The sequence below is a fragment of the Artibeus jamaicensis genome, unplaced genomic scaffold (genome assembly GCF_021234435.1).
Source record: "Artibeus jamaicensis isolate MK-2021 breed Jamaican fruit bat unplaced genomic scaffold, CSHL_Jam_final scaffold_537, whole genome shotgun sequence".
NCBI classification, from domain to species: domain Eukaryota; kingdom Metazoa; phylum Chordata; class Mammalia; order Chiroptera; family Phyllostomidae; genus Artibeus; species Artibeus jamaicensis.
Genome location: NW_026522047.1, coordinates 35,890,261 through 35,904,719, shown reverse-complemented (window position 1 = coordinate 35,904,719; position 14,459 = coordinate 35,890,261). Strand labels below are relative to the sequence as shown.

At 54.7% G+C, this 14,459-nt stretch overlaps 1 protein-coding gene across 1 annotated transcript in view; it reads left to right on the top strand.

The window, feature by feature from the left end:
- BLK (BLK proto-oncogene, Src family tyrosine kinase) overlaps positions 1-13,116 on the top strand; it is a 54,729-nt gene extending 41,613 nt beyond the window's left edge. Inside the window, exons 4-13 of the mRNA XM_037145428.2 lie at positions 10-103; positions 1,227-1,325; positions 2,460-2,563; positions 4,946-5,092; positions 5,486-5,638; positions 6,040-6,219; positions 7,410-7,486; positions 10,242-10,392; positions 11,451-11,582; positions 12,306-13,116. Of these exons, the coding sequence (XP_037001323.2) occupies positions 10-103; positions 1,227-1,325; positions 2,460-2,563; positions 4,946-5,092; positions 5,486-5,638; positions 6,040-6,219; positions 7,410-7,486; positions 10,242-10,392; positions 11,451-11,582; positions 12,306-12,511 (1,343 nt within the window). The 3' untranslated portion in view covers positions 12,512-13,116. The remainder of the gene's footprint in view (positions 1-9; positions 104-1,226; positions 1,326-2,459; positions 2,564-4,945; positions 5,093-5,485; positions 5,639-6,039; positions 6,220-7,409; positions 7,487-10,241; positions 10,393-11,450; positions 11,583-12,305) is intronic.
- Positions 13,117-14,459: the final 1,343 nt, after the last annotated feature.

Here is a 14,459-nt window from a genome sequence, read left to right as displayed (position 1 = left end):
TCCCTCTAGAAGAGCACTTTGTGGTGGCACTTTATGACTACGTGGCAGTGAATGACCGTGACCTGCAGATGCTGAAAGGGGAGAAGCTGCAGATCCTCAAAGAGTAAGTTCCAGAATGCCGCCTCGCGGTCAGGGGTCTCTGCAGCTCTGTGTCACAGCAGCAGGACCCCCGCCCGTCCACGCAGCTACCTCTCTCCTCCCCACCGTGCTCTCTCTGACTGCCTCCGCAATATTTGCTCCCTTGCCCAGCCCCGAGCCAGGTTACCCCGCATTTTCCGTATTGACCCAAGCATCTTCCTTCCACCTGCCTTCCCAAACTCTTTCTGGCGAGGTGGGTTCTTACTCTGCTCTCAAAATCCTACTCTTCTTGTTTGACTCTGGGTGGTGGGCACACAGTGCAACATCCAGCTCTTGTATCACAGAAATGTATCATTGGAACCTATATGATCCTATGAACCAATATCACCCCAGTAAATTTAATTTTAAAAATCTTACTCTTCCTTCAAAGCCCACCGCCAATGGCACCTCCTTCGTGCAGGTCCTCCTGACACCCACGGCACCCACTAGCCACCCTGTCACAGCTTTGTGCCGGAGTCAGTTGTGTCCATGTTTGTCCTTCTTGCCAGATGAGATCCCCATGGGATTCAGCTTATAAAATCCACTGTAGTTTACTCCCACTGTCGCTTCCCGGAAACTCCTCCAGAATCTGCTCTCAGATCCAGGGCACCTGGATTGTCCCGTAGAGTCCTGAGGGCCCGCTTTGTTCTCGAATTCTACAATGACCTTGAACTAAAAGCATGAAGACCCTGACCTTTTGACTATCTGTGGGCTTCCCCGTTCCTCCCCCCTTTCGTTTTTCTGGCTTTCCTGCCCAGTCCCCATTTGCTCACTACATTCTGAAGGTGTCCATCAGTCAGGAGGAAGGCTACTCACTATTGGCCAGGGGCCCCAGTGGGTTGATCAGGCTGTCTGGACAAAGCATCCCCGGGGGGCTGTGCCATCCCTTTCTCCCCCAGACCAGGAGTACCCGTGAGTTAGAAATAGCCCTGATAGCCCTTGAGTCACGGAGCAACTTGCTTTAGTTTGCTCTCATCTGCCAGACCGTCTGCCTCGGTGAACCCTCTGCCTGGCAGGGATGAGACCACAATGTGGAGGGCTGTGAGCTGCCCCGGAGAGAGGCCTGTGTGAGCCAGCACCTCATTTTTGTTTTTCCCTTCTGCCCTTAGATCTGGAGACTGGTGGTTGGCCAAGTCTCTCATCACGGGACGAGAAGGCTACGTGCCCAGCAACTTTGTGGCCCGAGTAGAGACCCTGGAAATAGAAAAGTAGGTGGACAGAGGGAAGGGCTGTTAAAGCAGAGGCACGCTCACTGCTTCTGCTCCGCGGGCTGCCGTGCAGGGCGGCCAGTCAGCGGCTAAAGATGTGAGCCCAGCGTGGAGGGGCAGGAAAGGGGCAGGGAGCTGGAGCTCCTGGGGAAGACTTGTCTGCTGTCCCGGACAACGTTTCAATCTCTGTGTGATACGAGGGAGTCACTCCTCTGTGAGCACCCCGCTCTTCCCATCTGTCAAATGGGAACTGTCCCTTGCCTGGCTTCTCTGAGCAGAAATGTCCCTGATATCCTGTAGCTGCACAAGCAAACAAAGAAGCGCTATGATCAGCCCTCACTCCTCCAGCGCCTCCAGTGGGCAGGACTCAGGGGCTCGGACATGGGGGGGCAGGGCTCCCAGGATGGCGGCCTCATTCAGAACTGGCTTATAGAGCAGCAGCCTTCTCATAACCCAGTTCCAAACAGCACCAGGAAGGTCTGCCACAGGCCTTGGCCATCTATTCGCTCCCACACAAGGCACTGAGCAAACAGGCTCCGAGGCCTGGGGAAGCTATAAAATGAGTAAGTTGTGGCTCCTCCCTGAAGGAACTCAGAGTCTGTCAAACTGAGTAGCAAAGTGCAGGAACCAGGTTCGTGGCCTCAGCTGGTGTCCCTCATGTAAAATGGTAGTAGCTCTTGGGAGGGGTCCTTGCCTGGCCCTTCCCTCATTGTGTCCTTCCCTGGAACAGCAAGCAGGACCAAGGGACACTTCCACACTGACCAGTCCAGGCTCAGGGGCACGTGGTGGAATGGTGCTCTGAGACTGTCCTTCAGAATCCTGACCCCAAGGAAGACATGCTCCGAGAGTCGGTGGGTGGGTGCCTTCTCCCACAGTGAAATCATCAAAGGCACCCAAATAACGTTCCTGTTTCATTTCAAGAAAACGGAGTCCAGAAGTGGGAAGAAAAGGGAGCACAGACACGAAGAGACATTTCATGGGTCAAAGGTTAACTTGGTTCAAGGTTAACTTGGGGCAGGAACACGTATTATATTTCTTGGGGACAGAGGGACAGCTTAGGAGGGAGGTTTGGATAAGAACACTCTGAGGAGCACGGGCGCTCTCTGAGGCCCGCCTGCGCTTGTGCTTTTCCAGGTGGTTCTTTAGGTCGATCAGCCGGAAAGACGCAGAGAGGAAGCTTCTGGCTCCAGTCAATAACGTGGGCTCCTTTCTTATTAGAGAGAGTGAAACCAGCAAAGGTAGGTGTGGGCAGCCGCCAGTGCAGTGGGGAGGGAGTGCCAGCGCCTATGTGGCAGAATATTTTATGTTATTTTTCAAAGATTTTATGTACTTATTTTTTTGAGAGAGGGGAAGTAAGGGAGAAAGAGAGGGAGAGAAGCATCAATATGTGGTTGCCTCTTACGCACCCCCAACTTGGTACCTGGCCCACAGCCCAGGCATGTGCCCGGACTTGGAATCGAACCAGTGACCCTTTGGTTTGCATACTGGCACTCAATTCACTGAGCTGCACCAGCTGGGGCTGTAGAATATTTTAATAAACACATGTAGAAACAGAGACACCAGTATAAGGGAACCCCTTGTACCCAAGGCCCAGCTTCAACAATGTTCGACTCAGCCCATCCCATTTCATGTACATCCTCGCCCACACTTACTATTTTGAAGCGAATCCCAAATATCATGTCATTTCGCCCTGGAAATGATGTTTTTATCATTGCCTATGGCTAAGGTGCCCTCTGGAGGGAAAGGAACGCCCAACCTCAATGCAGAGGAGGAAGGGGTTCTCTAAGGGTGGGGGTCCCTCCTCCTACGGTGCCCACCACGGGAAGCGAGGCCAAGATGGGCACTGGCCGGAGGGAGCTGGGGCTGCAGGGTGGCCAGGCAGCATCACCCCTGACACCTGCAGCCACACACACATCTATGCACATGCTCCTCAGAACTCCGAAGCAAGACCCTCTGTCTGCGTCTGGAGGCCACGTCTGGTGGCTGCGAGGCAGGGGAGGAACACAGAAGCAGAGCGAGTGCATTCCGGCCCCTATGGCCTCCAGGCTGTCTCTTAGCTTCTCAAGCCTCACTGTGTTGACATCCATGCGAGGCCCCCCAGTTTCCCAGTCCAAAAGCAGGTGGTCTTGCTTGTGCCAAGAAAGCTACCTCTGAGCCCCCAGAGACTGTACATGCCCAGCATAGTTGGGAGACAGGGCAGGGGGGTCCAGATTTTGTGAACCTGAAGCTAATAGGACTCGGAGGTCCCCTTTGAGAAAAATACCAAATTGTAAAGAAAGATATAGAGACAGGCCCTTGGATGAGCCTGGGCAAGTGAGGGCCGTGAATTATGAGTTTGGGCAGAGGCTCTGTTGGAAGAGAGTGGGTCTCCTTGCTTCCCACTGAGGAAATGGGGAGAAAAACCCTTTTCCTCACTCCAGTGGTGTGAGGATGAATGAGCTCACTAGAGCCACTCTTCAGGTCCTTCAATACTGGGGCAAAGTTGCACCGACCCGGCGCGAGGGAGGGGAGACAGTTTGCAGCATGCAGCTGGGGCTGGGGTGGCAGGCGTGGTGTGGGCTGCGGCCCTCGCACCGCACCCCGGTGGGGCGCACGGCGTCTCGGCATCCTTTTTTAAGTACGTGATGAGAAAGGACGTTAAAGGAGATGGGAGAGGAGAAGGGGTTTGAGATAGAGTGGTGGTCTGAGCGGAAAGGAGGGATGTCTATATAAACAGCACATCCGAAAATCAAGCGTCCACACCCAGAAAAAGAGGTGTCCGAGCCTGACACCTAGCGGGGGAGGGTGGTACTGCTCGCCGTAGGCGCGCCCTCTGGCAGGAGCCTTGGGTTCCCAAGCCTGCCAATTAAGGAGCAGGGTGACCTGGGGCAAATGACATCTGCTTTTTGGGCCTCAGCTTTCTGGTCTTCCAAATAAGAGTGAGGCCATGGAACCCAGAGAGCGGGACAGAGGCGTTTTATGAAAACATCAAGTTTATGGGAGGAAGTTTCTCCACTGAGAACTCATGCCTCCTTAACTTGCTCTTATGTCCCGGAGTCCGCTATCTCTCATCTGCAGGGAAACACGAACAGAGATGGCAAAGCACACAGACGTGTGAATGAACGGGAACAGAGGTCCTGGGAAATAGCTGGCTGTGCCTCCTCCCAGGACAGGGGTGCGTGTGGTTGGGCTTCGGTGCTGCATGTGGGAGTAGACAGCGTTTTTAAGCCAGAATGAGTGAGTGAATCAATCACTGAGCCTTTCGGTCCCTCCAACAGCTCTACATTTCTCAATATTCCATGGCAAAAGGTCCCTGGTAACCGGGTGCCCGGTGGGGGGAGGGGAGGGACGTCATGATTCCTAAGAGACTGTCCTTCCTTTTCCAAAGGCCCCAGGTTCCCTGGCGGAGTTTTGGGAGACTCTGGGAGGAACATCAGGAGCAGGGTCAGATGGAGTGCACAGGGAAGCTTCCAGGGGGTCGGGGTTGAGATGAAGGAAAAGACAGCTCATGGCCGTGGTCAAAATGGAGAGCAGACTGCAGCGAGCTTTTCTCCGCGGCATTGAAATGAAGCCCCAGTCCTAGCCTGCTTCTCCCCCTGTGTGCCTTAGCTCTCATGCAGGTGTCTTTATCAACCCTCCAGGTGCCTTCTCCCTGTCTGTGAAGGACTCGACCACCCAGGGGGAAGTGATCAAACACTACAAGATCCGCTCCCTGGATGAAGGAGGCTATTACATCTCCCCCCGCATCACCTTCCCCACCCTCCAGGCTCTGGTGCAGCACTACTCTAGTAAGAGGGGGCCTCTGGTGGGGTGGGGGCTTGTGCCGGAGCAGCCCTGGTATCTCTCTGTCGCTAAGATCTTAAGACTGAGAATCATTGGTGCTACCCTGGAGTTGGCAACTGTCGCCATAGTGATTCAGTCTGTGTACCTAATCTCTTCTACTGGATCAGCATTCAAGCACCTGGAGAGTAACAAGTACTTTCAGTGGTAGACAGAGCAGGTTACTGCTTTATGCCATGCTTTACGCAAAGCAGATGAAAAGATCTGAGTGGGTGTGTATGTGCCCATGTGTATACATGTACTTGGGGGGGCTAGCAAGAAGGGGTGGGGGCACAGCTGGGAAAGGGGCCAGTCCGGCTGTGCTGGTAACCTCCAGCCCCATCTCCTCTTTTCTAATGCAGAGAAAGGGGATGGTTTATGCCACAAGCTAACCCACCCCTGTGTGAGCCTGGCTCCCCAGAACTCCTGGGCCCAGGATGAATGGGAAATCCCCCGCCAGTCTCTCAAGCTGGTCAGGAAACTTGGGTCCGGGCAGTTTGGTGAAGTCTGGATGGGTGAGTATGTGCCATGCGCCCTGAAGCACAGAAGTCTCAGGATTTGCACAACGCATCCTGCTTCCCCCAGAAAGGCTTGTGGGGAGAAGGGACAGAAACTATGATACCCATTTCACAGATGAGATGATGGAGGGATAGAACATTGTCCCTCAACTTCCTGAGGGAGGCTGAGACAGGCTGGCAACTGGCAAGATAAGCTGGGACATCCATCACCCGCAGGAGCTGTGCATTCCAGCCCTGGGCCTCTTCCTGGGCGGGTAGCTCCGCCTCAGTCCCCCACCCCCAGCACAGGAATGGCTCCTGGAAGCTTATGTAGATAATGGGTAAGGGATCACCTCCAGAAGCCTCTGCTGAATGGCTTCTTCTTTCTCTCCCTGACTCCATCCCCTGTCCTGCCTCAGGTTATTACAAAAACAACATGAAGGTGGCCATCAAGACCTTGAAGGAGGGGACTATGTCTCCGGAGGCCTTCCTGGGCGAGGCCAACCTGATGAAAACTCTCCAGCATGAAAGGCTGGTTCGTCTCTATGCTGTAGTCACCAAGGAGCCCATCTACATCGTGACCGAGTACATGGCCAGAGGTGGTGCCCCATGGGGGCCTGTGTTCCTCAGACAGAGGCTGGGAGGGGCAGGGGAAAGGGACAGGCTTAGGGGCTGAGAAGGCAGAGGCCCATCTGCGGCTGTGGGTCTGCCTGGCCAGGGGGCCTGTGCAGGGCATCGCTGGGCCATGGGCTGGATGGAGTGGCCAACGTCCTGTGCACCTAGGGTGTCCCACATGCATGGGGTGGGAGGGGAGGAAGGTGAGAAGCAAGACGGGTCAGTGTTTTCACAGAGCTGTGTCCTCCGTTCTGGAGCACTTGGAGTATGTCTTCTGTGCCCGGCACTGTTTGATGCCTGCTGGGGAGGACAGAGCAAAACAAGCTGAAAGAGGAGTAGACTGGGCATCCAGAGATGGCTCAGTCCTAGGTCTACCACTTACCAGCCCACAGGACCTTTCACAACTGTATGAACGTTTTAGCACACCGTGAAAAGAGATTATGTGAGATGGCCTCTGAGGTCCACACCATGGCCAAGTTCTTGTGGGGCAGTGGGCCTGGGGTCCAGCCTTGGCCTTTGACATCCTTCTCCCCCATCCCATGATGCTGACCACACACTGCTTCCTGCAGGATTCGAAGGTTCCCTTGGAAGCCATGCTAATACAGTTCCTTAAATGTCACCATGAAGGGGGCCCCACACTGGGGCTGGGGACCCAATGGCTTCCCTGCTCAGCTCTTAGCCACACCTCAAGTGAGTGTCCCTCCCAGCTTTAGATGCCACAGAGGACCCTCATGTGTCCCCTGCACCAAATACAGGGGACAACTTTCTCCATTCTGGTGCTCAGAGGCACAATCTCTACCAACAGTGGGTGAAAAAGGCAAGAATGCTATGCCAGGGATGAGCACTAAACTTAGAGTCAGAGAGCAGGTTCTGCTCCGAGCAAACTGGCTTGTGACCCTGAATGTGGCTGAAACCTAACTTCCTGTGAGGTGCTGGGAGCATATCAGCTGCCTCCTGGGGTGCTGTGGGGATCAAGGCTGGAATTCTGTAAAGAAGAACTTTCTGCAGCTGTGGGTGGACTTCTCTGTGGACAAGGGATTGAGCAGAGCACCACCTGCCTCTGGCCCCAGGCAGGGAGCAGCCCACACCTGGAGGAGGTTGGCATCTCCAGGGAGGGGGCAAGGCCAGGACAGGGGCTTTTGAAGAAGTGTGGCTGCAACATCTCTTTCCTTAGGATGTTTGCTGGATTTCTTGAAGACGGATGAAGGTAGCCGATTGTCTCTTTCAAGACTGATTGACATGTCAGCCCAGGTTTGTGAGCTTCCATGCACAGTGGGGCCTGGGCACCAGTGGCCGAGGCCCCTATGTCTCTGCTCCCAGCCCTGTGGCTTAACAGAATCAAGTATTCAGAGGTTGTATTTATCTGATTCAGGCTGGGCTGTGAAAGACAGGAAACCCAAAGTAATAACAACTTAATGTGTAAACATCCAAAGGTGGGGAGTCTGGGGTGGTAGGTAGGTCTGCCCCTCAAAGCACAGGGACCCAGGTTTTTTTCACCTGCTGGGTGTCTTAGCATACCATGTGAGTGCCCAAGGGGGCTGCTCACACTACACCATCTTGTCCTCTTCTCAGTCAGCAGGAAGAAGTAAAAAGGTTGAAAGTCCACCCTCCTCCCTAGAGACATGTCCCTGAGGCCACCCACTACACTTGCTCTTACATCCTCCTGACCACAGCATCTCCTGGCCACACCTAGCTGCAAGGGAGCTTGGGAAATGTAGTCCTTATTTTGGGCAGCCATGATGAGATGAGGTGGGTTCTATCAATAGGGAAGAGAGGGAGGACAGATGGTGGTGTGGAAAACCCAGAGAGTTTGCATGAATTCCATCTAACGTGGTAGGCAAGGGTTTTGTGGTGACCTCATTTCTTCCTCAGATGGTGCTCACAAATGCCTTCTGTAAGAGGTGAGATAATGGAGAGGGGGATCTGTCCTCCCTAGAGATTTTAGCTGAGGCCTCTAGCTGACAGGAAACCCACCTGGTGGCTCCAAGTGTGTGGCTGTTAAAATTGGAACTCTCAGCAGAAAATCTGTGGTCAGCCTGTGAGACATAAACCCACGCACACATCCGGCTACAGAAAGGAAACCTCCCTTCACCCCACGGTGCCCCTCCCCACCTCACTGGCCTTATCTGCAATTAGCATCAGTGCAGGGACTGAGGTCGCCACACCCCTTTTGCACAGATGGCTTTGAGGAGGCTGGTGGGATGGTCTCGGAAAATTAGCACTGGTAACCGGTTTCAAACCACGTAAGAGTGATAAACCTGTGAACTCCGTTCTTTCTTTTCCTCCTTTCACTCTCCCAGTCTTGTATTCAGTCCAAGGGTAAATCTTGGGTCACCCAGGGGTCTGGAAAGACACCTCAGTTTATATGTAGGTGTGGTCAAGATGCTGAGGGCTAAGAAACCAAAAATCAGAACCTCCTAGATGGTCAGTTTCTAAACCATGCTCTGGTCATGTTAGCACCTCGCCATGTCTGCACACACTCACTCACACACACCCGCACTCACACTGCACATCCTTCTGGGTGCTCCTTTTCCTGCTCTACAGGACAAAATGCAAAGCTCCCCTCCAACCACAATGTGGGGTGTCCTGCTTTGCAGGCATGTGGCAGCTTCCTGATGACCTGTGAGCCTTTGCCTCTCTTCCCAGAATGCCTTGGACTCTCTTCCACCTGGAAGAGTCCTAGTCGATGTTCATGACCCAAGTCAAGTTCTCCTGGACAGAAAAGTGCTAGAGAGCACCTGGCTCACGTGTTCTTGTTAGCACCATGCGTGGTAGATTTTTCTCCTTGAAAGCAGATCTGGGTTCTACTCAACCCCTTTTTTTTCTTTGGTATTTCTAGTAATGCTTAATGCATATCTTTAAATGGGATTAGTACTGCTAAGTGCTGTCCAGAATAAGATATTTGGTACTTAGCTTTGTAGTCCCCACAGAATCATACCAGTAAATGTGTATTGATGGAATGATTTAGCAAAAGAATGAATGAATGAATGAATCCATGAATAAGCCAATACAAATGGAAACAGATGAGAGGTGAGATCAATCCCAGTGCCGACTTCCTGCCACCACAGGTCTGAGTCGACAAACTGGCCTTCTAGTCTCTGCCTCAGGTTCTTGTCTATCAGTGCGAGGCAGAGAATAGAGCCTGAGTGAGCTTCCTTGGCCAAAGGGCGCATGAGCGGGACAAACAGCTGTTCCAGGCCCGGGGCTGGTGATGAGAAACAGACACGGAGTCTCCTCTCCTTTTCCTGCCTCTGTTCCATCGGGAGCTGCCCTGTTCCCCGAGGGCCTGCCATGGAGCAGTGCTGGCTTATGTTCTCTGCCATGTGCCTCATTTAACACTCACCTCAGCTCCATGCCCCAGAGACCCCCCTTCCTCATGTTCCAGCCAGCCCAGTGACGTTCCAAGGAGCTTAAGCAACAAGCCAGGGGCCAATGACTCCAAACCCAGCACCCAGCTCCAAAACAGTGCTTCCAACTGGCCAAGGAGATGAAACCCTTTTCTTCCCCTCACCTTCCCCTCTGTCTCCTGCCCCCTCCTTTTCTTCTCCTCCCCTGTCAAGAGGTCTCCCTTTCTCTTGCCTTCAATCTGCTGTCTTTCTCCCCTGCAGACACTTGGGAGGAGAGGAGGATGGGTGAGGGGTACAGGTAGCCCCTAGCTCTGATGTCTCTGCCTTTCTGGGATTTGAGGGAACAGGGGGGTACAGCTTATTCAGCTGGGGAGCAGCTGAAGCCCTCTTTCTACTCCATCAAAAATACACTCTTCTCTAGTAGCAAACCTCCCCTGCCATGCACCTACCAAACACACACACACACACACACACACACACACACACAGCATCCCTCCCCCTCCCAGACTGTGGGAGGATGAAGGCTGTAGACAGGGTGGTGGTGAGGGTGAGCCGGGTCCTTCCTCTCCCCCATAGGGCTGTGTAGGGGATGCTGGATGGGCTCAGTCCTAGCATAGAGGTCCCCACACCACCCTTCCCTGTGTGACATGTTCCCTCAGATTGCCGAAGGAATGGCGTATATTGAGAAAATGAATTCAATCCACCGAGACCTCAGGGCAGCCAACATCCTGGTGTCTGAGACTTTGGGCTGCAAAATCGGTGACTTTGGCTTGGCCCGGATCATCGACAATGAATACACTGCCCAAGAGGGTGAGCAAAGACTCCCAATCCAGGGAGAACTTGTGCCCTACCTTCCCCAACCGCCAAACCCCCTTGCACTTGTTCTTGTCACCACGGGGCAGAGCCCTGTGCCTGAAGGTCAGAGCGCTGCGGTGTTTCCGTAATTCCGGCCTTACCCTTGGGCAGATCAGCATTTCCCTAACTGTGCTCAGCAGACGCTAGTGCCCCCTGAGGAATGCTGGTGAGGAGGTGGGTTTGGAGATGCTGCAGACTCCACCCACGCCCCCTGGGTGGTTTCCCACACACACCATCATCTTTTCAACTTGCCCATGAACTTCCCAGGAACTAGGGTTCCGAAGGACACACTGTAGGAAACATGGCTCTGAAGCGTGAGCAACAGAACCTTGGACCTGAACTAGGTTTCCGCAGAGCCCTTGGGCTTACTCTGTCGTTGTAACTGAAGTAAAGATCCTCTTTGCAAGAGGAATCGAAGTGGTCAACACATTTATCAAGCGAGCTGGCAAGCCATCTCAGCTGAGCATATTAATCAGTGGATGCAGAGAGGGATCTATATGGCTGGTCCTGGGAGGGAACTGCAGGCCCGCTGGGGGGCCAGGAAAGCCAGGCGAGGTGGGAGCGAATCAGGTGGCAGCAAATCAGGTGCCGAGTGGCGCCATCGGCTCTGAGTGCTGACTGGCCTGCAGCTGGGCCTCGTGGGGCAGCAGGTTTTGAGTTCCCTCCTCACAGTGACCCTCAGAAGCACCAAAGCCACGTGTCATCATTTCCATTTGGCAGGAAAGGATTAACTGAGGCAGGCACAAGTTCAGGTGACTTGCCCACGACCATGAGTCCCTGTTCTCAGCAAGGCCAGGTCCGGTGGAAAGGGCCACCTCTGTCCAGATGTCTGCACACACGCCGGGTCCTGTGGCCTAGCGGCTGTCCGTGACTTCCTGGACGAATCCGTCATGCAGGGCAGGCCAAGCCCTGAAAAGGGTGGTGGGGTGAGGGGAGCAGGAAGCAGGGGGTGGGCATGGGCACGGGGGCAGTCAGTCATGGCCTCATGGAGCCAACCATGATTTTTCCCGCAGGGGCCAAGTTCCCCATCAAGTGGACCGCCCCAGAGGCCATCCATTTTGGGGTGTTCACCATCAAAGCGGACGTCTGGTCGTTTGGCATCCTCCTGATGGAAATCGTCACTTATGGGCGGGTGCCCTACCCAGGTACCCAGTTTCGTCCTACAGTGACGCTTGGGTTCCCTGCTGCCCTGGGATGGCCATGATGGCAGACATCCCACCCTGGTGCCCAGGGGCTTCCCAGAGATGTGTCCGAGTGAAGTCTGGATGGTGGGGATGGAAACCCAGGCACACCAGTCTGCGGGCAGAGTTCTCCCCCTTCCTCAACATAGCTCTCGTCAACAGGGCCTTGCTCCCTTCCTCCAGCAGGGGTCAATCAGCCCCCAGACCTGGAATTACCTGAAGGTCAGGGTCTGAATTCGTTTACTCCCCATTGGTCTGTCCTCAGTTCAGACCAGGCTGTCCCTCCCTTGGCCTTACACCTTGGGTGTACTCCCCAAAGCCTCACCTTGACTGTAAACCTCCAGCCCCCGGCCCCACTTAGAAGGCCCTGGGCAGCTGAGTAGTCTCTCCTAGTGGGGGGGTGCATTTTTCTGGAGCACCTTCCAGTGAGGGGTGGGTTCAGGCTGTGTGCCAGGCAAGCCCAGGTAAGATAGATGGGGTCCCGCCCATGAAGGAATTGCTGGCACTAAGGAGGAAATCTACAGCCTCGTGTCCGGAGGTTCTCCAGGAAACGAAAAGTAAGCAAAGGTGTGTGTAGAGGTGGTTCCAGGCCGGCAGCCAGGTCACCTCTGAGGAGGGAGATGGTGGTCAGCGCCTCACTGGCCCCCTGCGGCCCCTCAGCCTCGCTCTGCGTGCCCCTGCCTCCAGGAATGAGCAACCCCGAGGTCATCCGCAACCTGGAGCGGGGCTACCGCATGCCGCGCCCGGACTGCTGTCCCCCGGAGCTGTACCACGACGTCATCGCCGAGTGCTGGCGGAGCCGGCCCGAAGAGCGGCCCACCTTCGAGTTCCTGCAGTCGGTGCTCGAGGACTTCCACACGGCCACCGAGCAGCAGTACGAGCTGCAGCCCTAGCCCGGCGCCGGAACGCGTCAGCGCCGCGGGGCTCCCGGGCCCAGCATCGCAGCTCCGGAATGCTGTGCACCTGGGGCCCGACCTGCAAAACCGACGAGGCCTGTTCATGTCGCAGCTCTAATTCCAGCAGGGTACAGGCTGGAAAGGCTGGGAGGGATGGTACGCCCTTTATTTCGATGAGGAAACTGGAGACAGCCTGGTGGTTGGTCCAGAGCGCGGGTTCCCAGCGGGATCCAATTGCGGTCCCACTCCTCTCTGGCTTGTGTCCTTGGGCAAGTTACTTGGCCTCTCGGACCCTCGGCTTCCTCCTTTGTACAACAGGAGAAGTGATAGTACCTACCTCCTCATAGCACACAAGATCTTCAGTGTTTGTCATATGAGGCTCCCCTGTGCTGGCACAGGTGGCCGGGAGTGCCTTGCTCCCACCTGCGTGCACCGCCTGCCACCTGAGGCTCCCCTTCACCCACCCCAGAAGCAGAACCGGGTCCTCCCACAAGTTGGCTTGGAAAAGCATCCACCCGCTTGGGCTCTGGGAGGGGGGATCCTTGATGTAGACTGAGCTCCAGGACTTTGGGATTTTTCTGTAATAAAGTCACGAGCTCTGACTTCTCCGTGTCGTTACTGGTGACAGACCTGATCACTGCACCCATGACGTGCATGGACGCGTGAGTGGCTCCGCTAGGGACTCGAGAATGACAGTGGGTTTCCGGTGGAGACCAAGTACCCAGATCTAGAACACCTGCGTAGACCAACAGTCACTGCCTCTGAGCAGAGCCGGCAGGTGGCGCCCTAACCTCACAAATCCGCGGCCTCCAGACCAGAGTCCCGGGATCCGCGGTTCAGCAGGAGCCGGACTGACTCCGGGCGCCGCCGAGCTTGCTGGAGATTCCGCCACACGCACAACGAACAAGCGCTGTGGACTCCGAGTCCCAGACACACCCGGCGCGTGAACAGTGAGCAGATGGCGATGGAATGCTAATTCCAAGGAACATTCAAGGCTCCGCGCTGCTCACGGAGGCTCCGCATTTGTCGTGGTGTTTGTTTGTTTGTTTGTTTGTTTATCTTTTACGAATAGCCCTCAAGAAAAATATATATTTTCTTGAGCAGTTGCAGAACAATAAGCAGAAAGTACAGGGAAACCCGTTTACCCTTCGCCCCTGCCTCCTCATTCCCCCTATTACTAACATCTTGAAAAAGTATGGTACATTCGTTACAAATGATTAGCCAATTCTAACAGATCATTGTTGACTAAATTCACAGCTTCCATGAAGACTCACTCTGTGTGTTGTGTGTACTCTCCCATGGGTTTGGACTAGTGCGTAATGACATGTCGTCACCGTCACACGGTCACACAGAATAGTCTCAGTGCCCTCCAGGTCCCTTGGGCTCAACCTATTCACCCCACCCCCACCCCCTCTGGGCCTATGACCACCAACCTGCCACGTAGAGACTCCTCTGGTCCTGTGACAACCCAAGGAGGTCATGTCTATTGCCATCCCATGAACAGAGGCAGAAACTGAGGCACAAAGCGCTTACCTGATGTTCCCAAGGTCACGCCACTCATTAGTGGCAGCAGAGTAGGTGGCGGTGCTGGGCTGGGAGAACCTCACTAGAGAGGTCACCTCTGCATAGGAACAGAGGCGACTGAGCAAAGAGCAACACGTGCCTCTAGGGTGCTGGCTAGTTTTAGACTCTGTTCCCACAGTCGCAGCCTCCCTGAGAAAGAGAGAGGGAGGGGTCACCATTATTATGAAGCCTCTACTCTTTTCCTTAAATGAGGAAACTGGCAGAGACTCCACACCACCGGTGTGGCCCAAAGGCTGGACCATGGACTTGAACCTGTTCTTTGACTTCAGCCGCTCCGTAAGTGCTGTGTAGAGAGCACAGCATTCGCAAAGTCGAGGGGTCTGCAAAGGTGGGTGGGGAAGGCTCCCCGAGCAGTTCCCAA